Source organism: Mauremys mutica, chromosome 4 (assembly GCF_020497125.1).
Source record: "Mauremys mutica isolate MM-2020 ecotype Southern chromosome 4, ASM2049712v1, whole genome shotgun sequence".
NCBI classification, from domain to species: domain Eukaryota; kingdom Metazoa; phylum Chordata; order Testudines; family Geoemydidae; genus Mauremys; species Mauremys mutica.
The window spans coordinates 84,909,481-84,935,799 of record NC_059075.1 but is presented as its reverse complement, the minus strand read 5'-3'; the positions used below and the strand labels follow the sequence as shown (position 1 = coordinate 84,935,799).

At 41.5% G+C, this 26,319-nt stretch overlaps 1 protein-coding gene across 1 annotated transcript in view; it reads right to left on the bottom strand.

Moving 5' to 3' along the window:
* Positions 1 to 26,319, bottom strand: part of NAV2 (neuron navigator 2) — a 674,749-nt gene that overhangs the window by 166,101 nt on the left and 482,329 nt on the right. Inside the window, exons 6-7 of the mRNA XM_045013837.1 lie at positions 19,753 to 20,020; positions 12,072 to 12,229 (exon numbers count right to left, since the gene is read on the bottom strand). Coding sequence (XP_044869772.1) covers positions 12,072 to 12,229; positions 19,753 to 20,020 — 426 coding nt within the window. The remainder of the gene's footprint in view (positions 1 to 12,071; positions 12,230 to 19,752; positions 20,021 to 26,319) is intronic.

Genomic DNA, 26,319 nt, shown 5'->3' with positions numbered 1-26,319 from the left:
CTTAGTGACAGAGCTGCAGTACAGAGTCAACTAATCCAATAAAAACAACGAGGAGTCCGGTGGCACCTTAAAGACTAATAGATTTATTTGGGCATACGCTTTCGTGCATGCATCTGAAGAAGTGGGTTTTATACCCATGAAAGCGTACGCCCAAATAAACCTGTTAGTCTTTAAGGTGCCACCGGACTCCTCGTTGTTTTTGTGGATACAGACTAACACGGCTACCTTCCTGATAACTAATACAATGTACTAAAATGTGTACCGTGGTTTGTGACGTATGGGAGATTACAGGCCTGATGATAGGAAGTTCTGATTCCACAATTCAGTAGGAAGTTAATAAAAGTTTCAGGTGCTCAGCATGCTTGAAGTGATGCCTTTTATGACTCTGGCCAAATTTTCATTAGTAGCCACTCATTTTGGTTCCCTCCATTTTTGGATGTCCTACCTGAGACACGTTAGGTCCGATTTTCAAAAGTGCTGTGCATCCAAAAGTCCCAGCTGAAGTCAATAGGAGCCACAAGTGTTCAGCACCTCTGAATATTCAGGTCATCTGCATCTCAAATTCGGCATTCAAAACTTGGAGCACCCAAGCTCAGTGGCCACTTTGAAAATTTGGCTGCATAGCTATTTTACACTTTTGGGGAAAAGGATACATATTATATATAAATAAAAGAAAATGCAAAAAAAAAAATCAAACGGAACAATGAATTATGAACAAAACCCCTAATGAAGTCTGCATTATTTTAATTTCCTTTAAAAAAGTAGGATTACTGTCTGCAAATATTAAATTGAATATTGTGGCTGCTGAAGAGGTTATACGGAGGGTCTGTCACTAGGGAAAAAATGAGTGCATCTCTTTTCTTTCTCATTTTTACTTGTGTTTAACATGTTACGCCAAATTGGCCAATCTTTATACTGAACTGACTTATAAACTTCAGGAAGAGTCTGGCTTCACTTTTATATACTGTGAAGTACTGCCAAAGACTTAGCTTTCTTCTTGTTACAGCAGTGGTATTCGAAAATGAAGATTAAAAACATAACAGTTGTATACTTTTTTCACACCGTATGGGACAGCTGGGTCTTGAGCAGGGCCGGTGCAACCACTAGGCGAACTAGGCAGCCGCCTAGGGCGCCAAGTGGTTGGGGGTGCCAAAAAGCACAGTCAGGGGAGGTGGTGGAATGGAGGTGAGCTGGGGCAAGGAGGCACGGGGAGGGCTGCCTGCAGCAAGTAACGGGGGGGGAGAGGGCATGCAGGGGAACCACTCCCCGCCACAGTTCACCTCCGCTCCGCCTTCTCCCCTGAGCACACCACCCCAACTCTAATTCTTCTCCCCTCTCAGGCTTGCCGCAGCAAACAGCTGATTGGCACCGCAAGCCTGGGAGGCGGGAGAAGTGGAGCGGCACCGGCCTGCTCAGGGGAAAAGGCGGAGCGGAGGTGAGCTGGGGTGGGGAGCTGCCGCAGGGGGGGCTGCCCAGGCGGAGGGGGGTGGGGAGCTGATGCGGGGGGGGGGTGCCGTAGGGCTGGGAGTTGCCGCAGGGGGGGCTCCCCGGCTCTTCCCCATGGCCCTGCCTCTGCTCTGCCCCAACCCCACTTCTTCCCGCCCCTGCTCCGCCTCAGCCCTGCCCCCACTCCTCTGAAGACTGCAGCCAGGCCTGACTCTGCACTCACCGCATGGTAAGTGGAGCGACCAGGCCCCAGCCTGCTTTGCTCCCCTGGCCCCCAGCCGCACCGCCGGCGAGTGCGGGGGGGGGGTGGTTCCCCTCCCTCCAAGCCTGGAGCCCCAGGCTTGGAGGGAGGGGAACCAGGAAGTGGCCAGCCCCTCTCCCCCCCGTCCCTCACGGATGTCTTGGGTCACCCCCCCTCCTGTGGAGGCCTGGGGCAGGGCTCCACACAGCCCCCCACAGAGGCCTGGGGCCAGCCCCTGCCCTGTGGAGGCCTGGGTACCCACACAGCCTCCCCGCGAGGGGGCTGCATAGGGAACCAAAACAGCTAGGGACGGCCCTGAATCCCTGGGCCCGAGTGGAGTGGGGGGCGGGGGGAGGCGCAAGGTGGAAGTTTTGCCTAGAGCACGAAATATCCTTGCACCGGCCCTGGTTACGAGGGATAACACCTATATTTAACTCCTTATCACCGCCTTTTTTTCTTTTCTTGCAAGCTATTCAGACTTTAAATGAAAGGAGACTTTCCCTAAGTCCTTAAAAAAACCATCTGTATAATTTTATTGATTAATGAGATCTCTCCTCAAAATTTAGGGTTATTTATTTTTCCTGTAGCCAGCTACTCCTCTATGCTCCATTTACTGTCCTTTTCATTTCATATGTATTCTGCTTCAGTTAATTCATTTTCATTGCCACAAGACACAGACAATTGACTAACAAGACAATTTACATCTGGGAGAAAAACACCATAGATTACTAAAAGGTACAATTTACAAACATACTTAATAATAAACAATATAAATGTATTACCCTGAGGCCTATTTATACCATAAAGTCATCACGTGTCCCAAAAGTCCCTCCAAGCCTGGGACCTCTTAAGGCAGACTTCACTTTCTCCCTTCCCCATTCCACAAACACGCACTGAAGTAGGGGGCATATTGTAAAATATTAGCAAGTCCTAATCTCCCATCTCTTGTGTCCAAGAGAAATGTACCTGCTGTGGTCTTGAACTTGCCCAGTTTATTCATTATTTCAACATAGGACAGTAGATAGAATAGCAGGTGTAGTTCAAGGGTTAAAACTTTATAAATATTAGCTGAACTATAATTGTTAAATGACAAAAGTGAATTGTTAGTCTAAAACTGAAAACCAAGAGTTCTTGCACTGCTGTCCAAAACATTACTTGTTACTATGACATATACAGAGGTAATAAAATGTATCTATCATACACCTTTATCATCAGTCACTTTTAGGTGGAGGGTGCTAGGAACACTTACTCCTCTTAACTTCCCTACCCCTTAAACAGATAATCTATCTAGTACAGTGGGATCTGTTTGGCATGAGATATTACAATGGATTGGAAGATAACTGACATTATTTCAGAACGACAGGTAAATCCTGTTTTCCAACCCCTATATAGTTTATTAAATACTCAAATTCTTATCAAAACCAAAATTCTGTCATGAACCCCTGATTTTATTAAGACTTCAAATGTCTCCAGAACCACACTTGAGTTCAGTTTTACTATACTCTCCAATTGGGTCCACATGTGGAAAATATGAAACTATGAAACCAACTGGCTCCACCAAATTCTTGGATTAATTGCAAATAGTTATGATTACCAGCCACGTTGCACTGTTATGACATTAAAACAATTAAAACATCCTGTATAAAACATACACTATAAATAAAATTTTCTAGAAAGAAAATAGCCAAATGTTTGTAACTCAGATCCAGGGCTGGCTCCAGGTTTTTTGCTGCCCCAAGCAAAAAAAAAAAAGAAGCTGGAGTGCTGCCACTGAAGCAAAAAAACAAAACAAAACCAAAAAGCAACGGAGTGCCACCCCTTGAAAAGAGCCACCCCCAAAGGGCTGGAATGCCGCCCCTTGAGAAGTGCCGCCAAAAGCACATGCTTGGAATGCTGGTGCCTAGAGCCGACCCTGCTCAGATTGTCAGGGTTAATGTCACCTACAGAAAAGACAGCTAAATCATTAAGTAAAGAATAATTTGCCCTCTAAAATACCTGAAAATTGATTTACCAAGATAAATTACTGTAAACTTTTTGACATATAAGCATTTTCTCTGGTAAATGCAAAGTCTTTTCTCATCTAGCTCCTGATATGAAGGTTTTGAGTGCCTCCTATACAGTGTTAAGCATACTCCCTTGACGTCATTGAGAGTTGAGATTTGGGCCCTACTATAACTGCATTTGGGATAATATTGTTAAGATCAGTGAAGCTCAATCAAACGACTTGATGGTGGGTGGGAGTGGGGAAAAATACTATTTAATGAAAAGAAACAAGTCAGCACGAAGAACCACAGGCATGTTGGACCAGTGCTCTAGTCACCTCCTACCCAAAATTATCACTAATGTCAATGGAAGTTATGCACACATAAGCAAGAGGAGACTAGAACCCATGGGGGCAGGACTGCCATCTCCACTGCAAGAGGTAGAAATGTTCTGATATTAAAATCATTGAACTATAATTCTGTTCAAAGTGTATTGGTGCAGTGACTTTATTAGGGACTCCAGTTTAGCTGTCCCGCTGAGCCACAGGCTTGATTGCATCAGACTAGAGTGACCTTGCAAATAAATTGCTCAATCCTCACAGGCTACATACGACTTTAAAACGCCATAGATGCAAATTCCATTATAGAGCTCTGAGACGCAAATTCAAGCTAATGAATACTGTCAAATTACTAACTTAGTGAAGGGACACAATTTCAGTAAATGTCATTCAACTTAGCATTGTCTGAGAGAGAACATTGCGCTTGGCATTTCTGAGGAGCTGCCACACATATAAGAAGTCTTTGCAACATCCATAAAGCTATCATCTGTTCCATCTTAAAAAGCTACACTAAATGATCCTTGAAATTAAATTTAAATCATGGACATTTGGCACCTTAGTTATAAAAGAGGTGAGGAAGCCAAATGGAGCTATTTATCACATGAGCACAATAAGGAAGCCCACTGGCCATTTTCCATTCCTGTCACAGTATTCATCAAAAATACCTGCTGATTCGTTTTCTATTCCCCCTTGTCTGGGACTGATGCAGCCTTCCAAACAACAAAATGAAAAGGCATGTTTCATAAGTGCCAGGGAAACAGTATTTATTGAACCTACTTTTTATGTGTGTGCTCGAGATGGCAGGTCACAAAACTACCTTTATTACAAGGGGATTTGCTTCAATTACATTGAAGCAGGAGTATACCTTTCTTGGCTAAAGCCAGCTATTTTTCAAACAGTGAATGTCATGCATTTACAACATTTAAGATTTTAATTTATCTTAAGAACATAAGAACATAAGAACATAAGAAAGGCCGTACCGGGTCAGACCAAAGGTCCATCTAGCCCAGTATCTGTCTACCGACAGTGGCCAATGCCAGGTGCCCCTGAGGGAGTGAACCTAACAGGCAATGATCAAGTGATCTCTCTCCTGCCATCCATCTCCATCCTCTGACGAACAGAGGCTAGGGACACCATTCTTACCCATCCTGGCTAATAGCCATTTATGGACTTAGCCACCATGAATTTATCCAGTCCCCTTTTAAACATTGTTATAGTCCTAGCCTTCACAACCTCCTCAGGTAAGGAGTTCCACAAGTTGACTGTGCGCTGCGTGAAGAAGAACTTCCTTTTATTTGTTTTAAACCTGCTGCCTATTAATTTCATTTGGTGACCCTAGTTCTTGTATTATGGGAATAAGTAAATAACTTTTCCTTATCCACTTTCTCAACATCACTCATGATTTTATATACCTCTATCATGTCCCCCCTTAGTCTCCTCTTTTCCAAACTGAAGAGTCCTAGCCTCTTTAATCTTTCCTCATATGGGACCCTCTCTAAACCCCTAATCATTTTAGTTGCTCTTTTCTGAACCTTTTCTAGTGCTAGAATATCTTTTTTGAGGTGAGGAGACCACATCTGTACACAGTATTCGAGATGTGGGCGTACCATGGATTTATATAAGGGCAATAATATATTCTCAGTCTTATTCTCTATCCCCTTTTTAATGATTCCTAACATCCTGTTTGCTTTTTTGACCACCTCTGCACACTGCGTGGACATCTTCAGAGAACTATCCACGATAACTCCAAGATCTTTTTCCTGACTCGTTGTAGCTAAATTAGCCCCCATCATGTTGTATGTATAGTTGGGGTTATTTTTTCCAATGTGCATTACTTTACATTTATCCACATTAAATTTCATTTGCCATTTTGTTGCCCAATCACTTAGTTTTGTGAGATCTTTTTGAAGTTCTTCACAATCTGCTTTGGTCTTAACTATCTTGAGTAGTTTAGTGTCATCTGCAAACTTTGCCACCTCACTGTTTACCCCTTTCTCCAGATCATTTATGAATAAATTGAATAGGATTGGTCCTAGGACTGACCCTTGGGGAACACCACTAGTTACCCCTCTCCATTCTGAGAATTTACCATTAATTCCTACCCTTTGTTCCCTGTCCTTTAACCAGTTCTCAATCCATGAAAGGACCTTTCCTTTTATCCCATGACAGCTTAATTTACGTAAGAGCCTTTGGTGAGGGACCTTGTCAAAGGCTTTCTGGAAATCTAAGTACACTATGTCCACCGGATCCCCCTTGTCCACATGTTTGTTGACCCCTTCAAAGAACTCTAATAGATTAGTAAGACACGATTTCCCTTTACAGAAACCATGTTGACTATTGCTCAAGAGTTTATGTTTTTCTATGTGTCTGACAATTTTATTCTTTACTATTGTTTCAACTAATTTGCCCGGTACCGACGTTAGACTTACCGGTCTGTAATTGCCAGGATCACCCTTGAAAGGCTCCTTCATGGTGCAGAGTGGGTCTTTCAGAGCCAGCAACACCAATGCCTCTTAGAGCTGAATGCACGGTGAGAGCTCCTGCCCTAGAACTCAACTGGAACCCTATCCTGAATGGTACTAGGGAATATCAGCATAGTGAACTAAGGAGTTAAAAACAAAATTAAGGCTCTATTTATAATGTACATGTTTTAGTAACCTTTACATTTTGAATGTGGTTCTAATTTAACAGTTATGACATTGTATTCCATGCCAGTGCTACACTACTAATACTTTAGCAAGGGACTCTTACACAAATGTCCCCCAACCTTGATAGCTTGAGAAGGATTTTCATGTGTGCACATAGTTACAAAGAGGAAGGGCAACTTGTTTTCTCATAACCATAATCAAAAGAGAAAGTGAAGTCACTTGAGGTTTTATTCTCATTTCCCCATGACCCCTTTACACACTCAGAGCAGTGTAAAGAGGCCATAAAGTGGTGGTAAATTACATTTCCATTAACTTTAAGGCACTTTACAAGGCTAGAGCGGTATACAGGGGCCTCAGTTAGGGTGACCAGATGTCCTGATTTTGGGGTCTTTTTCTTCTATAGGCTCCTATTACCCCCTACCCCCGTCCCGATTTTTGACACTTGCAGTCTGGTCACCCTAGCCTCAGTGCAAATTGGAATCAGGCCCTTGAAAAGAAAACCAGTGGAGCAGATTCTGTGCAGTATCTCCTGAGAAAGACAGAACAGAAGGTGTGGGCCTGGTGGATGGTAGGTAAAGGCAGCTTTATGCCATCTTTGTGTAGTCCATATGCTGCCTGCATTGGTCTGGAGCAGAGCCTAAAACATAGTAAGAATAAGTCTTTCTTGTTTACCTGGGCTGCTATAGGTTGCTCTATAGGTAGAACACAATACTATGAGCTTGCTCCCATCCCCATCTTCTCTGGAATGCCCATTGTAACAGGGGGAGGAGCAGAACTGGGACCCTTATGTTGGCTCTATTCTTTTCCTACAATGGGGAAATTCTCACTAACCCATATAGTCTCCCCATTTATGTTGCCAAAGCGAAGTATAGATTCAGAGTCGGGGGCCAGTATATGAAGTGAGTGTGAATGGAAGGTTAATACTTCATTCCTTGTAACTATACTGAATATTCCTCATAGGGAACCCAGGGTATTATCCTGGGACACCATAAAAATATATGGTTCTTGGTCCAATTTGGTTAATTCCAAACGTAAAAAATTGTTCTTCAGAATTTATGAGTCCTAGGGAACCTGAGATATGTAGTCTCTGGCAGAACTGATTTAACAATATCCAAAGAGAGAATGGCTCAATGAGGGAAGGATATCATCCAAATCTTCCCTTCAGAACCAAGAATGCGATCTCCAGCACTCACGTCTCTCGGCTAGAAAAGGCAGACCTCTAGACCTGACCTTCGTTCATCCATCTGTTTTGTGAGCTCCTTGGGTGTCTCTTTCTTTTTATATATATATATATATATATATATATACACACACACACACACACACACACATACATACATATATATATACACACACACACACAGCCTAGCACAATGGGGCCCAAATTTGATTGTGGCTTCTTGTGCCTTTTGCATTACAAATAAATTATGATAACAACAATAGTTAACTTGTCAGCTAATAAAAAAGCTATGCAGAATAAGCTCACATATGGAAGACATTTGGAATAGTTCAACATTTTCCTTCTTCCACAATCAGAATTTAATGAATCATATATGAATTATATGTCTACAATGCCTTGTAGCTAAGGATTTCAACATCTATTAAGCAGTCTCTACCCTAAACAGCTTACAGTCTAAATAGACAAGACAGACACAGAGTAGGGGAAGGAGAAGAACACATAAGAAGTACGAACAGTGTGGTGGGTGGTGGCAAACATGTTAGTTTCATATTTTTTTTTATTTTATTTTGGTGGGCTTAGTTAGGTGGGGATAAGCTAAATGGGAAGAAAACTGAACAGAGGGGACAGTGAAGGGAAGAGGCCAAGGGGACAGTGAAGGGGAGAAAAGGGCAAGAGTGTATGTGTGAAAGAAAGCTGAACGGAAGAAACTGTGAGGGAGGGAATGCATCCCCGTGAGGTAGTGAAGTATTATCATCCCCATTTTATGAATAGGGAAACTGAAACATAGGAAGATTAGAGAGGTAATAGCTTTTATTGGACCAACTTCTGAGGCTACCCTACATACAACACAGAAAGGTTAACAGCCATATTCTGAAAAAGCGGCCCCTGAGTTTTGGATGCCCAACTTGAAATGCTGTGCAGAGTTGGCTCGAGGCTGTATAAGGTAACAAAAGTCCAACTCAGGCTATTACATAAAATTGTTTATAAAAATCAGCAGAAGCTGAAGACATATAGACTGGTACAAACTGGATTGTTTAAAAAAAAATCTAGTAAGGCATCTGCAAGGCACCTGGTAAAGTCCGGGTTGTCATGACAAGAGGAAAAAATGTGAAATGTTTATAGCTGAAAGCACCAAAATGTGTTTTGATTGGTTAATTTTAATGTGATGAGGTTGCTACCACTTCTTGGACACTGCTTATCTATGGGTCACCAATGAGAACAGAGGGACACATGAACTGGAGGGAGCAAACTTTACAGGTATGGCTACCATCTCCTCCATCTCCTGGGACCTTTGTTGTCCTCATCCTGAAAGACACCTTAACCAGACTGAGCCAGAGAGTGAAAACCAAATGGAATTACCACCTCCACCAGCTGAGGCTAAACAATGAACGGAACCTGAAAATTGGGATCCCTCCCTCATGTATTATTCTCATTCCTCACCTTATTTCTTCTCCATCATATCTTTCTCTTGCTGCCTTCTGTATAATAAGAGTCTGACTAAGTCAGCCAAGACAACTCCACCTTAGCAAAACTGCTGAGAGCCCACAACCAGAAAGGCAGCTAAAAGTAACATCATAAACAGCCTAATGCCAGGACTCAGAGTGTCTGATAAGTCCATGTGCTTGGCCTGTGTTTTTCCAGCAGCAAAGTTGCAAATGAAAATCAGCACCAAAGATCAGGAGCTGCATTTACTATCTTTCTTTTCTCAAACCTTTTGTGTGCATTTGTCTTGTTTTGTCTTAAAGTAAGCAGGATTGGACTCCAAGAAGAGCAGTAGCTCCAAACCATCTCAACTATACTTTGTTTTTCCTGCTCAAGAGGACATTTAATTCCCTCTAAAAGACTGTCAAACAGATTTCCCTATAAAAGAATGTATACAGCTAAAGGGAATAAGGAATACTGTTAAAATGAAAGCCTCACTTAATACTTTACACTTCAAATGCTTTAAGTGTTTGTTTTTCTTCTTCTGTGTCTTTAAGAAAAGGTTACAAAGATTTTTATTGGTGGTTGGTTCAATGGGAGTAAGCCAGCGATAAACTGATATGAAACTCTGGACCACATTTAACTGTTTAATGTTGTAACAGCAAACAAGAATTTTATTCCCTTGTTGGGCCTGAGACATCACCTTATCACAAAGGCTCCCCAAAATTGAGGCACCCAAAACAGCGACCATTTAGAAAGTGTCTTTTCTAATGACCAGCCCTAGGGCACAGAGAATCACTGGCACAGCTACAGATCAAAACCATGGCCCCAATTCTGCCCCGTCTGATTAATGGGGTCTAATTCCTATATAATGGTATGTCTACACTATAGCAGCATAGCTATGGAGCTTCAGCTGTGCCACTGTATTGTAGATGCTTCCTACATAAATGGAAGGGGTTTTTCTGTCAATATAATAATCCACCTATCTGAGAGGTAGTAGCTAGGCTGACAGAATTCTTCCATCAACCTAGCTGCATCTACAGTGGGGGTTAAGTCAACCAAACTACGTTGCACAGCTCTGAGCAATGTGGCTAGGCTGACCTAAGTTTTAGGTGTAGACCAGGCCTAAGTGAGGTCAGAATTGTTGCCCATGAGTCCTTAGTCCCAGAGCTGTTAACTTGCTGTCTGCTCTTATTAGATGGACCTGAACAAGTAGGATCTTGGATGGCACAATTAGTAGCAGTAAGATGATGTCTTGATAGTACTGATATTGCAGTGGTCTATAAGGAATTAGTTACAACGTAGGAAATTGAGTGTTTTGTGACTGAACAAACAATTGATAATTTATTTTAGTGAATGCAAAAACTGTAAATCTAAAAATATCGTAACTTCCCTCTCCCCAAGTTTATAAACATTCTAAATCAGTGAAGCTCATTCAGCTCCTTCTATAGGGAAAGAGTTCACAGGAGGAAGCAGAGCTGTACATTGTATCAACATGAACCTCTGATCTCCCTCTTGTAAAGGGCTGCAGGGATCCAGATGAAAATAAAACTGACACAGTGGGAAGATACATAGCAGGAAGACTAGTGAAGAACCAAAAAGGAGAGGTGGAATTGCAGCAGCAGGAGAGGAAAAAAAAAATCAGTACCTTAAAGAACAGGAAGGAATATTTTTCTTTCCAACCTAAAACTAGTATTGATCTATAAAGCAAGAGCTGTATCATACAGTCGTTAAATAAAAGGCACACTTATTTACAGTTCCTCAGTACAAGGAATATATTTAAATTCATGCTGAAACATAATGCCTGGTATGAATCATTACAGTCATATTTAGTACTAAACTGTTCTGTTATCAAGTTTAAGTTTAACACCACTGAGAGAGCCTCCTCACATTATGCTTTTTCTCTATTATGTATACAGCAAGCTCAGAAGGTAATGCAATGGGATATCAAGCATGAGTGCTTGTTACATGTTGTGATAACTTAGAGATGCCTGTCAACAAGAAAAATAAAGGACTGGTGGCTGGAATTATTTTGAAAGATAATTTATCCAGAAACAAAGCTGACAAAGCACTGTAGTAGGCTAGGAACAATGAAGATCTACAGCAAAGTCAAAACAAACTGCTAACAGAAATCCTCATCTATGCAGCATGCACTGAAGAATGCCTGATCCAGAGCTCACTGAAGTCAATATAAAGATTCCCATTGACTTCAATCAGTTTTATCTCAGGCCTCAAGACAAGTTTGCAAGCATGGAACCATAGAGGGGCATAGGAAAAAGAGAGGCACATCTCTAGCAGTGGGACTGTTTTAACAGGAAAACAAACAAATTTTGGGGAGGGACGGTCTCAAATGATTTGGAGGACTAAGCTTTTCTCCAGTCTTGTTTTAAAAATGCCTGTGCATACATGAGATTGCCACTTACTCATTCAAGTGTATGCCACTTACTCCTTCTGGCACATTTTTTTGGTCACCTTTTTTTGTTAAATACCCATCAGCCACACCCCAGTGACTTTATCTATTTCCACCGAAGTTGACAGCACAAGACCCTACCAACTTTAGTGGGAAAAGGATCTCAGACACAGTTTTTATTAAGTCCTTCTAGAGGGACTGCTGTTGGTTTAAGTGGAAGTGTGCTACAGAAGGATTGAGTGAAAGCTATGCAAGGGCCCTAGGATCTGACCCTGTACTTGCAACAGACCACATATCAGAGAGATGTTTCCATCTGTTCCGGAGCTCCAGTCGTACTCCATTTCCACTGAACAAAACCAAAGCAAAGCAGATCTGAGGAAGTACAAAAGGTTCATGGCACTTACCTTTTTCATTGCTATTTGATGGAGGTGGTTGTGGATTAACAGGTTTGGATTTGTCGTAGTTGTTAAAGCTCTGGCTGCGCCGGTTGTTGGCACTGATAGACCCACGAGTTTTGGTTTCGCTGCCTGCAGCAGATACCCTCGTGGTGGGACCTGGAAGTCTGTTAAGAAAAATAAGAAAACAGGATAACGTACTCATAAGAAAAACCACCAATTTGAAAGAGGAAAAGACAACTGAAAACCATGCGTAATCCGAGAATAAACGGAGCAAGGCAAGAGAATTTTGTGGGTTTTTAAAGGAATTTAACCAAGCCACCACAAAAATATCCTGGATAAAAATATACATAACAGTGACTACAGTAGTAGTTTGAATTGCTTTACATCAGGAAAACCCCTTGAACTGGATATTGTACTATTGTAAGATGTGATTTTCAGATTTTAAAACATTCAGAACCCAGTTGTGACACCCTTATCTAAGTTGATTAGTACTGTAGTTGGCAAGTAGTCTGGTTGGTTTCAATGGGACTACTAGAAGTACTACTCAATCTAAGGTGGCAGAATCAGGTCCTCAATCATTTTTCTTCAGTGCGATAGCCCTTGGTCTTAATCTTGTCTCCCTTATGCCAGTGTAAACAAGAAGCAACCCCAGTGAATTCAATGGATTTATGCTGCTGTAAAATTGGTGTAAAAAATTTGGCCTTATGTTCCTAAACTAGATTGCTGAAATGCATTCTACATAGGACTACATCCAATTCAGAAACAGACAATGGGGCAAAAATGTGGCTGTAGCTTAACAACTGGCATTTCTCTATAGGGAGCACATTACATTTGTGCTCTGGGAACTGAACTGGCTACCAACTGATTTTCAATGGAAGGTTAATATTGTTTATTTTTGGATCTACAAAACCTTCTAAGGTTTGAATTCTGGCTGCCTCGGAGACCACTACTCTCCTCATGTAGTAGCACAGCAGTGGGATCAGCTGAGGAGCTTGAGGAGCTGAACAGCCCCCTGGGTTAAACTGCAGGATGCTGATAGTCATGTTTTGTCAACGAAGGGTCCTCATTGGAATGCATTTCCCTTTTGATCCAGCAGAGCCCAGGCTTGCAAGCTTTATCTGCTTTATCAGGCTTTTTCTGGGGAGAGGAAGTCTGGGTTTTAGAATAGGATGATGGGAATGATTTCTTCTATTATGTGATTTTTTTAGGGGTAGCTGGTATTTTTTTAAAAAGCCCAATGGAGTTAGATGACCAACTCCCAGTGAATTTGAATAAGATATGGGCTTCTCATTCCTTCAGATGAGGCACCCTTGAAAATCATAGTCTTCATATATGTACAGCACATTTTTATGAATCTAAATAAATGAAATACAAGAAAAACAAAATATGAAATAATGCCCTCAAAGTATATACCTGTAGAGAATTGTTGAGACTTTCGAGTACCTTGGAAAGTAGTGTGACATCTTCATTTTTGAGGCTAAAAGCCAGAATCTGCTCACGTCATGTATGGTGGCAACATTGAAAGACATGAGCTATTCTCAACCTTTATTGTTTTCAGCGTAAGTAAAAAAAAAAAAATTGTCTATAAAATCACTGTGACCTAAATGAAGTGTACCACCAATGAGCCTAATCCAGAAGCCCTTATTATCATAGTGTAGTAAAACTTTACTCAGGGAATACGCCATGGGGGATGCAATGTGCAAAATCATTGTTACGTCTAGACCACCATTAGCGCTGGAAAGTCGGGAGGGGGGCTTTAACACTGCTTTCAAAATCAACCAACTCTTCAGAGATTAGTGAAGGGGAAATGAAAAAATAAAAAAGGGAAAAGCATAAATATTAACACATGCATGCACATGCTTCCAAAGCTCAAAGGAGGACAAAATATATGGGCACCACTAAAAACAAAAATATTGTATTTATAAATTCACATTACCACAGCCTCTGGCACATAACATTATGGGTTTTGAGGTTTACTTTGTTGTATCCCAGACAACTGCCTTAAGTTCTCAACTGTTTATGAAGAACCTCAGCCAGTTTCAACACTAGGGGATGCTAGAAAATTATATATGGCATTGATCAAAGACAAATTAAACTTAGAACACCCTGAAATACTTTATCTATTGAAAAGAAGGCTACAAATGAAGAGGCAGAAGGTGGTGAGGAGAAAAGATGGGAAACATGAACACTTAGGGCTCTCGGTCCCATTTTTGATGTTTTCCTTGAAGTTGGCAGGGCAAGAGAGTTCATGCAGAGCCCATACTATTTAATAGATGTTGAATTCAGTCTTTTGCAGGCAGGAAGAGCCTTCAGGCTACATCACTTGACAGTCTGTTCTAAAGAAAGACTGCACATTATTACCTACTATGTTCTAACCCCGACAATAGAGCTACTGGACGATTTTAGAATTCGTTCCCTACTCTTTTTTTTTCTTTTCTTTTTTTTCTGGTAGGATTAGTGGACGAGAAAAGAATTATTCTTCCTAAACGGTCCTCAATAGTGCTGTAAAGATTTGGAACAAAATGATTTGCTCAGAAAAGTGAAGGGGACAGCCCAGACACATTGACCAACAGAGAGCACAGGTTGTCAATTCAGTCATTATTGTAACTGCTAGTTATATAAATATGTAAAAAATAGAGAATACGTGTAAGAATAAACACTTAGGAAGCAGATATATTGTCAGATTCCTGATGTGTGTTTATCTGATTATTTTGGTTTAAGCACATATCTTTTTACTTGCCCAGGACACTTTGGAAGTGAATATAGCTACTTTGGCTACGGCAACACTACAGCTGTAAGCTCTGTAGCCATAGCCTTTGTAGGGAAAAATCTAGTTTCAGAATGGACCTGCTGGCTTTTTGTTAGCAGAGATCAGGTACAAAGTTAAGAGAACACTCTCGGTTATTGCTCTTCAGCACCTTTAGCTAGCTAATATGTGAACTAACTCAGACTGTAACCATGCCTGAGGGTGAACCTGATGCATCTCAGGTGTCAAGTTAGTGTTAGGGTATGGCTACACTTGCAGCTGTACAGTGCTGCCGCAAGAGCGCTCCTGCAGCAGCGCTTTGAAGTGCGAGTGTGGTCGCGGCGCCAGCGCTGGGAGAGCGCTCTCCCAGTGCTGCAGGTACTCCACCTCCCTGTGGGGATTAGCTTACAGCGCTGGGAGCTGCACTCCCAGCGCTGGGGCACTGTTTACACTGGCACGTTACAGTGCTGTAACTTGCTGCGCTCAGGGGGGTGTTTTTTCACACCCGAGTGAGAAAGTTGCAGCGCTGTAAAGCGCCAGTGTAGCCAAGGCCTTAGGCGGGAAACAGAGTAGGGAGACTCAATAAGGCTTAAAAGGTGATTCAGAATATGGGTTCTAGCACAAAACATCTTTCCGATGCCGATACCTTCCCTTCACCAAATAAAATACAAAATGTGGGGGACGTGAATCCAAATTATAGGACAGGAGTAATGCGGTTACATTTCCACATTACAGAAAGGGATACAATTTGCTGGTTAGTGCACAAGATGAGTAAAAATGTCAAATACACTACAATAGTTAATGCAGAACTACAGTGGAATTCCTAATTAAGTACATGACAGCATACTACACCTCTATCCCGATATAACTCTGTCCTCGGGAGCCAAAAAATCTTACTGCGTTATAGGCGAAACTGTGTTTTATCAAACTTGCTTTGATCTGACGGAGTGCGCAGCCCCGCCCCCCCCCCGGAGCACTGCTTTACCGCGTTATATCCGAATTCATGTTATATCAGGTCGCGTTATATCGGGGTAGAGGTGTAATATCAAGAGTAATACTAATCACAAGAAAGTCCATGATTGAAACCAAAGGTATTAGTAATAATTAGAGCAGCCCTTTTAAGCGCTGCTGTGAGGGGTTGCTCATAGGGGTTGGCATTCAAGTCAAGCTGTGATTAAGGACAAAATGGACAGAAACACCTATTACTCATTTTCAGTGAGATTAGCTGTTCTCTGCTACAGGGCAATAGGGAGTCCAGGACCAGTGATGAGATATATATCTACTCTGTTGTTTTGTCTCATCTGACACACTTGACTAAGTTCCACTTTTTATTACCCAAGAGAAAACTAGTCCTGACATTAGTAATTTCAACAGTGTAGAAATGAAAAGAATAACTGGTACAGAAATTGTGTGAATCTTCACTTTTCAAACCTTCCCTTTTCAATATATAAAGCTCACAAGAATGACCAAGGTCCATTATTTTCTTGCCAACATAGAATCATAAGACTGGAAGGGACCTGGAGAGGTCATCTAGTCTAGTCCCCTGCTCTCATGGCAGGACTAAGTATTATCTAGGCCATTCCTGACAGGTGTTTGTCTAACCTGTTCTTAAAAATCTCCAATGATGGAGATTCCACAGCCTCCCTAGGCAATCTATTCCAGAGCTCAACCACCCTGACAGTTAGGAAGTTTTTCCTCATGTCCAACCTAAACCTCCCTTACTGCAATTTAAGCCCATTGCTTCTTGTTCTATCCTCAGAGGTTAAGAAAACAATTTTTTTCCTCCTCCTTGTAACAACCTTTTATGTACATGAAAACTGTTATGTCCCCTCTCTGTCTTCTCTTTTCCAGACTAAACAAACCAATTTTTTTCAATCTTCCCTCATAGGTCATGTTTTCTAGACCTTTAATCATTTTTGTTGCTCTTCTCTGGACTCTCTCCAATTTGTCCACATCCTTCCTGAAATGTGGCACCCATCACTGGACACAATACTCCAGTTGAGGCCTAATCAGCATGGAGTAGAGAGGAAGAATTACTTCTCATGTCTTGCTTACAACACTCCTGCTAATACATCCCAGAATTATATTCGCTCTTTTTGCAACAGCATTACACTATTGACTCCGCAGCCCTCCTTTCTAGGCAGTAATTTTCCATTTTGTACGTGTGTAATTGACTGTTCCTTCCTAAGTGGAGTACTTTGCATTGTTCTTATTGAATTTCACCCTATTTACTTCAGACCATTTCTGCAGTTTGTCCAGATCATTTTGAATTTTAATCCTGTCCTCCAAATCATTTGCAAGCCCTCCCAGCTTGGTATCGTTCGCAAACTTATAAGTATACTCTGTATACCATTATCTAAATCATTGATGAAGATATTAAATAGAACCGGACCCAGAACTGATCCCTGTGGGCTCCCTCTCGTTATGTCCTTCCAGCATGATTGTGAACCTGAGTGACTCTATCCTCTCTCCTAATTAACAAAAGAAAAGTTGACCAAATATACGCAGTATTAGAGAGAACACAAGGGGATGCTCTCTAATACTGCGTATATTTTAGCTATTCTAAATGCTTGGCTACAAACCATCAGACAAATAATTTAAAGATGAACCCTAAACATGCAGTTGGAAATCTTGCAAGGAGGGTTATCCATGCTTCACAGAAGAGGAAGAAGTGCTAACCTAGAAGTCTTTTTCTGACCGAGAGTGAATCGGATGATTTTGCTTTGAGATGAGTCCCTGGGTGATACACTGTACGACAGGGAAGAAAAAGCAGAAGAAAAAGAGTGAGCAAAGAAGAAACATTCACAAAATGCTACTGAGCTGAGCCAATGATTTTAGAAAAGGGAGTTTTTCCCATATGTTTCACATGACAAAGAGCTTCTCCCCCAGCATAACTCCTCAGACTTGGTTCATTTTCTATAATGTGTGTTAGGTTCAGATACAGAACTGAGATGGAGCACTAGCCTAGACTGACCAGGTTTGTACGTTACTGCAAAGTCAAGTTTCATTATTCATTTCTTTCTAACTTGTTATTATATACAATGGTCTGAAGAAACTGAACGAATTGGTAACATTAATGCATGCTACAGTCAATTCACAACTCTCTCAATATACAAATCCTCAAGTTAGATGTTTGGTTTTGATTGATTTTTTTTAAATTACTTTGATTTTAATTCAATTAATAAACTACTTTGCAGGCACCGGACTAATATTCAAGTGTTGAGAAAGGATCACTGAAACAAGTTCTTGTTGCTCAACTTCATTTTACAGTAATTATTCTGCACTGAAGCTTTATGACGATTTCATATGGCTGTTACGAAAAATGGCTATGTTCAATTACAGAAAAAAAAAAATCCTTGCCTTGTTGAATAAAAAGAAAGCCCAGTTTATGCTGAAAGGCCAAAAATGGAACAAGCTTTGACAACTGTCTCACTTGGCCAGACTCATCTTAAGGATTTATACCTCTGGTGGTGTTTTTGGTATTTGGAAACTAGCCTTGCTGTAGCACTCAATTTAAAATTACAAACTGATTTGCAGTGTTACACTGAAAACAAATCAGTGCCCATATATTTAGAACAGGAGATAAAAGAGGTGTACAAGTATGTCTTCAGTGTGCTAAATCCTGCTCACTTTACTCCCATCAAGAATCCCATTGCCCTCATATGTATGTATATATGTATGTATATGTATGTAGTCCAATAGACAAAAGTACACAGAATAGGTACAGCATGGGCACTGTCTCCACTATTGTGCATGAAATCTAACTTGGAAGGACCATCTTTGAGTATCAGAGGATAACTCAATCCTCACAGTACATTCAATGCTTGGTCTCTCTTTGGGGATTGCCAACAAGGTGCCAGTTGTAATGTGGACATTTGTCTAATGACAACCAGAGTGAGACCATCAAACTCATTTCTTATAAGCCATGAAAAAGCTATCAGATTGGTAATGACTTTTGGATAACAAACTTAGGCTGGATTTGAACCAACAGTAAAGGTGAAGGTATTTCTCAATGGAGATTTCTTTCATTTTTATCCAAACGTTTCAGCAAGGATCTTAAAATAAAAAGAACTATAAGACACAAATCACCATGCTTAGTGGAATCCCTGTAAAGATATATTTAATATAAAGTCCAGACTTAATCTTGTTAGTGTCCTCTAGGCCACCATCCTTGGTTTTGTGTAAATGACTGTGCTGTTGCCTGACAAGTACACCTAATTAAATGCTTTGCTTGCATAAAGCAAAAGAAATAAAGCCACCACACTTTAATAAAAAAAAACAACTAAATCCTGCTTACTCATGTAGCAGGCATTTTAAACCTGTATAAATGAATATTGCTGCCACAGACAGAACTTCATTATTACTTCTAGTTTGACTTCAAGGGGTGTGAAATCGATTGCTGTGCAGCTTTCACCTTCTGATAAGATGAGATGCTAGATACCTTCTGTTCTAAGGAGAAACTACTATAGAGGCTGTTTTTGTTTCTGAAATGCCTTAAACAGGGGCGGCTCTAGGCACCAGCAAACCAAGCTGTTGCCTAGGGCGGCCAAATCTAGGGGGCGGCAGGGTGGGCCGGTGGACCTGCCGCAGTCATGCCTGCGGGAGGTCCACCGGAGCCGCGGACGAGCGGACCTGCCGCAGGCATGACTGCGGAGGGGGCGCTCGTCCCGCGGCTCGGCTGGACCTCCCGCAGGCATGACTGCGGCAGCTCAAGCGGAGCCGCCGGACCCGCGAACCGTCCGCAGCCGTGCCCGCGGGAGGTCCGCTCGTCCCGGGGCTCCGGTGGACCTGCCGCGGGAGCTCAACCAGAGCCGCGGGAAGAGGGGACCCGCCGCGGGACCGAGGAAGGGCGGCGCAGCACACCGCGCTGCTTGGGGCAGCCTATTTTCTAGAGCCGCCCCTGGCCTTAAAACAGAAAAAGAAAAACAGAAAACATCCCACCTTGACTGCATTTCTGGTTGTGCTTTTAATTGATGATGCGCAGCTTGCTGGGGCTGTTGGCACTGTGTTTGGGGTGAAGCCGGCATCTGTTGCTGTTGCACCCCAACCGGACACTGGGATGGAGGCCCTGGTTGCTGGAATACTGTTGGAGGTTGCTGAGATGGATGGTGCTGTGGATGTTGTTTCTGTGGCTGCTGCTGCTGCTGCTTATACCGAGACAAGCTGAAGAAAAGTCCTAGAATGGCCTTTAGATTCCCATTCCTGATTTCTGTAAGGCAATTTTTCAAAAGTCACTTGTCAACTACCAGTTTAGTTTTTTCTTACAGTACAAGGGCTTATTTCAGCATTCACGCTGTTCATAATACTGCCTGAATTTAATTCCTTTAGGATACGACAGACTCCCTGCAAAACTAATTGGTATCACAGTTGATTAACATTGGGCATCAACTACAAAGTAAATTAGTTATTTCTCCCCTACAGTGATTGCAGTGGATGTATTAGAAATGAAAGACATGTTGTGAACTGGTGCATTTTAATAAAGAATTCCTTTAAGCCAAAATTAAGATGCAAAAATCAAATGCAATGTAGCAACATCATGCTGCAAATGATTTGCTGTAAGTTCTAGTCCTCAATGTGCATGATGGGGAGAAACCACACAGTCATACAGAATTGCATTGTTTTCATTATGTCAGTCTAATTTATTTCAATTATGAAAATCTAATATACTCGAATTAAGAAACAGAATTAGTGCATATATTAGTGGCTATACATAAACTAGATAATTACTAGTCTGGTCTTTTCACAAGGCAATAAGGGCCTGGTGTCCACAACACATCTGAAGAAATTAGCAGTTTCTGATTGTCACATGTTCTATCTTGCGTATTCTCTCTCTCTCTCTCTCTCTCTCTCACACACACACACACACACGAACAATTGTCCTGTGGGGAAAAAATAGTATGTGGTTACGTACCATAATGCATATGCACAAGGGGCTACATTAAGGTTGCACAGACAACTTTAAAACTGTTATTTCCTAACTTTTGAGTGCTCCACTTTGCTGTCTTAATGTGTTTTTAAATGAGGGGTTCAGAGTGCAGAACGGGGCTCTGGGCTAGGGCAGGGGGATAGGGTGCAGTGGGGTGAGGGATCTGGCTGAAGGTGCAGGCTCTGGGATGGGGCTGGGATGAGGGGTTTAGGGGGCAGGAGGGGGCTCCGGGCTGGGGGTGGGGCCAAGGGGTTCAGAATGTGGGGGTGGGTTCTGGGCTGAGGCAGGGGGTTGGGGCGTTGGAGGGGGTGTGGGCTCTGGGATAAGTCCAGAAATGGGGGGTTCAGAGTGCAGGAGGGGGCTCTGTGGGCACAGGGGCCACACCTCACCCAAGCTGCAATTGCAGGGAAAGTCCTTCTTAGCCCAAGTGTGGACAGAATCTTGTGGAAATATAGCTGCTAAAATCTAAGAAGCCTCTACTGAGCATATGCAAACAGCAATTTTTAAAGGCTTATAACTTGACCAAATTTGGTCTTCTGTTCCTGTGAAAACCAGCCGACATACCTTACCAAATATCAAGTTCCTGCTTCACACCATGGGGGCTCTGAAAGTTGCCAGAATTTTTTAACATTGATTCAACATTTCCCCCCTCAACATTGTTCTCAGATATAGCTGAACTGTTTTGGCAAAATATTTCAAAATAGTTCAACCTGAGGCAGACAGACACTCAGGAAGGAAAAATTCAGCTCAAATGGTTAAAGTTTAGCAAGTGATAAGCAACTGAAAACAGGACCTTATAATAGGAGATGTCAGGCAACCTCAATAATAAGTGGTGCTACCAGCCCTGCCTTTAATGTATAATTTGTATATGTGAGTGCATGCCCATCTGCTGTGTTTATCAGAAGAGAAACCTGGTTTTAACATTGTCTTAGAAACACAGAAAATAAGAACCCACACAAAAATATACCCTTAAAACAATGAAAAGCAAAACAAGGAACAAAGAAAACCTCTTCTATACCTTGACAATATTTTCACATTGTCCATAATCTGCCTAAGCAAAATATATCTTCTAAACAGGATACAAGAAAAATTATACCCACAGACTTTGGACTCAATGGTATTTCCACTGAAGTAAAAGAAAAACTTCCATTAACTGCATAGGGAGCAGGTTATGGCCCTTTAAGAATAAGCAAAATATTTCAAACAGGCCTTTTAGGAGCACTTCTGGTTCTCTTATCTCAAAAGATGGACTGAGGTAATTCACCTGGCAGTTTGCCACTGGACTTTGTACACAGAGAGTACTTCAGCCTCACTGTGTTTTGCCAGTGAGTACCATCTGAATTACTTCCATTTCAAACTCCCCTTCTCTGTTTTGCGTCAGTATAAACACACATACTGGGTTATGAGAGCATGAGCATGTAACCCAATCATTTTCATTTTGGCCACACAGAAAAAAGAAGGGCTCTTTATTTATATTTTAAGTTTTAAACAAATATTGTCAGATGTTCTGGTTTCAGAGAAATGCAGGGTTTTAAAAAAGAAACCCACCCTCACCCTCCTAATCCGTAGATTGGACATTTCCATGCAGTGACATCTGCTGTTGTTTGTTGCTCCTACTGCTTTGACTTCTAATTTTGAAAAGCTGCCCAAGCTACTTTCTTTCTTGACACAAAAGTATGCAAGACTCAGTGGCAAGGCAACAGGGAAATCCACAGAAAACAAGGAAGTAAATCAATAGGATAGGGATAATGTTAGTGTCTGGGACAATTAGAATTAAATGTCAGGACTATACTGCAGCTGTTAAGAGTTAAAAAGTTGCTACATGTGGAATCTAAAAAATTGAAGCCAAGAAGGAATGGAAGGAGAAAAAATACTGAGTGAAGTTTTCTTTCCAATGCCCTAAAGCATCTAGCACTATGAGAATAAAATGAACAGATTTACAATGATTGGAATAGGCTAGCCAGGTGGTTTAGCAGGAGCACTTTGTAGCACTACACAATGGACCAGAATTCGGGTGCACAGATTGGTTCTGAATGCAAGGGCTGACAGAGAGTAGGCTTCTTGCAGAGGCAACACATGCAGCTCCTTGGCACGGGAGAATGATGCTCACATCACTTTTAGTAATAGTAATAATTGGAGATATACCAATCTCCTAGAACTGGAAGGGACCTTGAAAGGTCATCAAGTCCAGCCCCCTGCCTTCACTAGCAGGACCAATTTTTTTGCCCCAGATCCCTAAGTGGCCCCCTTAATGATTGAACTCACAACCCTGGGTTTAGCAGGCCAATGCTCAAACCACTGAGCTATCCCTCCCCCAGGAGAGGGCTATCCCTCCCTTAGGAAACTTTCTCTGCCCAACACCAAGAGTCTTTGAGGGCAGCTACATCCCTTCTCAGCCAGAACAACAAGTGAAGCTGAGATAGGCTATTAAAGAAAACAAAAGGGGACCCTACCAAAAAAAGGCTCACTATAACTGCACATAATATAGGTCTGGGTGACCAAACATTTCATGGGTGGACACTCTTCAGAGCCTATCCAGAAAGCCAGCTGCTACCACTTTCCTTTTAGTGGTGCTGTGTGTTCTAGAAAAAATTAATCCCACCCAGGGAACAACATTATAAAGTAGCCAAGAGTGATGTGACATTCCTATATGCAGAAAGTCCTCTTGGATTAGGAGATTTAGCCATAGGGAAAGGAGGAAAATTGTTTAATTTACCAAGAAGAGGTGGGACTGACAGATTTCCAATAAATTCAAACCAACTCAGCAAAAACATAGACTCTGCTTAGGACTCTGTCAATCAAAGAGAAAGAAAAATTGCTTGCAAAGTACAAGCTGCAGTTGAGCTGAAAGTAATTTAGCTACAGAAGCATGAATTTCAGTATAGAGGGAAAAAAATATAGACATGGCCAAAATTAGATAGTGGTTGTTCTGAAGACTAGTAAAATGTTTCCTTTTATCATTTTATGGCTTCACAATTTGCTCAGCTGATTTCTATCCAGCTAATCTATTAATTCACAAGTGGTGCAACTGCTATCTACAAAGAAAGTATTAGTTCCTACTGCACATACACAGCATCTGTAATCTGCAAAGCCTTGGCAATTAGAAACACTATTTGGAAAGTGGTGAGAATAAGTAGAGAGCTGGAATTCCAGCAGGCCAGAAACTGGGCCTGCATCAGTCCAGGGAACAGCATGGGCATGCATACAAAGCTCAAACTGATGAGTAACTAGAGGAAAAATGGCAGTGAAAAGAGAAGACAAGAGCTCCTCCACATCTCCACAGAAACTTGCCCTTGTTAACATGTACTAGCTGAGGTCTTAGTTTGTAAGCTCTTTGGTGCAGGGACTGTCTCTTTGTCCTATATTTCTATGTTCCTTCCACAACAGGGTCCTGGTCCATGGCTAGGGCTCCTAAGGTAATAGAAATAATAAAAGTGTGCCTACATTGGAGCCCACTTATTTAAGTGTAGCTTTACTTTACTGGGGAGTACAAATTACACTTCCAGTCATAGTGAACCTCCTCCTTATAGTAAAGGTGTAGAAAAAAAATGGATGCACTCTAGAGCAATCCAGAGGAGGCTTCAGTTTATATTTCCATTCTGAACTGATTATAAACTCCTACTTCCTCCTGGCTGAACATTTGCAAAGGGAGTAAATACAATTATTTGCATTTGACCCACTGGATCTTAGCAACCTGCGCCCAACACTTTACTGGCTTGTTTGGTTATGTCATTGTTTAACCGGGTTCAATGTTTTTATTTTTTTTATGAGATGACTGCTTCCCGTCACGGTTAACATGCATCTCCCAGAGTAAGGTTTAAATTAAATGTTGCTTTCAAGCCCAAAAATTTCAATCTTTTTAGTAGTAGTATATTTAGTCCCTTACATGGAAGAGTAAGACAGGTAATTCATTCCACTACTGTAGTGGTAGCCACTAGTGGCATCCCCCTGGCTGCCATCAAGTTTGCGCTGTTGTATCCTTTGGAGACTGACTTATGTCACTGTGAAAGGTACCATATATAAATACTGAATTAGTAGATGTCATGAGAATGGGATAACCTGGGCTCTGCTGAGAGTGGTTTGTGATCTGGTGGGAGAGCCTATGGACCTCTAAGGTTAGCTGAGTAAAGAATTTTACTCAAGACAGTTTTCTCATCACCTCAGCTGGTTTGTCTGGGATTTTGTAACATATTGACAAAGTTACACGAGGTGAAACGTGCATGGGAATCTCTCTCTCTTATTCAGGTTGAAAACGGAAGTTTATTGTGCAGAAGCAGCCAGGTTCACCTTTTCTGTTTTATCATCATATACGGATATGCAGGGCTTTCACTTTGAGAGGCTTTAGGCTGAATCCCACTCACTTCACTCAATTGAGTAGCCCCATTGATTATAAGGGGACTATTTGGGTGAAAATGGGAGACACGATTTGGCCCATTATCTTAAAGCTTCTCCTAGGAGGGGAAGACGACTTCTGTTCCCTATGTCTGAATCCAATTTAGGGCACTCGGTAGGAAAGGATTGTTTACACTGAGCCAACTGTTATCATATTGTCAGAATACTACTGCATGTATTAATGGGCTGCTGCCCTGCTTTCTGCACATTACCAAGATGAATAAACTTATTATTTTTTTAAACCCACAACATTTTAAAGTGGAAGTTAAATCTTCATGTATTGCAATGAGGGAGAGCCCCAGACAATAAGTCCTGGGTGCAAATGAAATGAAGGTGACTGAGAGGGAGAAAGGAGGCCTTTAAGATCTTTCCTGAATCTCAAAAGGGCATCTTTAGTTTGAAGCAAGAATTGCACTAGCTCTCTCCTCCCTACAATATGGCATATTTGAATATGCTGTAGTAGGGCAAGGTGCATTTGGTGGACGTTGCAAATGTTGCTGGCCACTTATGTCTAGAAACTGGTTGATGCTATATCTTTATTAAATTACTTGAATGTACTTTACAGTCAGAAAACCTATGTACACAACAGTTTCCCCATATATTTCATCCCCTGTGGATTATCTGGGGTATATTTTAATAACATCACTTATTTTCAATAGGAGATGGTTTGTTTCATTTCAGACTTGAAGCTACAGGGGTTACCATCCAACCATGTCAAAAAAGAGTCTTAAGTTCACAGCCAGAGTCTAGTAAGATGTGAAGTGCTGTGAAAAGAAACTTCAGTGGAAAACCCTGAAACTGAAACAAATGACGTTAAATATGACTTTATGCTTAGAGGACGCAATTATTTCAGGTAATTATTACCCCACTGAAAATCCACTTTCGGAGGGATTAGTAGTTTGTGAGTACCAAACTCACCATAAAAATACTTCTAGTTAAACCATATTTATGTTAAGGATCTTCCTTCTAAACAACACTGGCTGTCCTCTTACACCCTTAGGCTGCAGGAAGGCATCTGTGTTTTGCAGATAATAATCTACTTCTCCTAAAGGGGAATTCTTTCTCACACACATTTAATTCAAAGTATGTGTCTCATATTATCAATGTATGTAACAACACAGTATAACCCCAAAAGGAAGGAATGCTAATGTCCCAATTGTTTAGAAATTAAAAGAAATGCATCTTGTTTC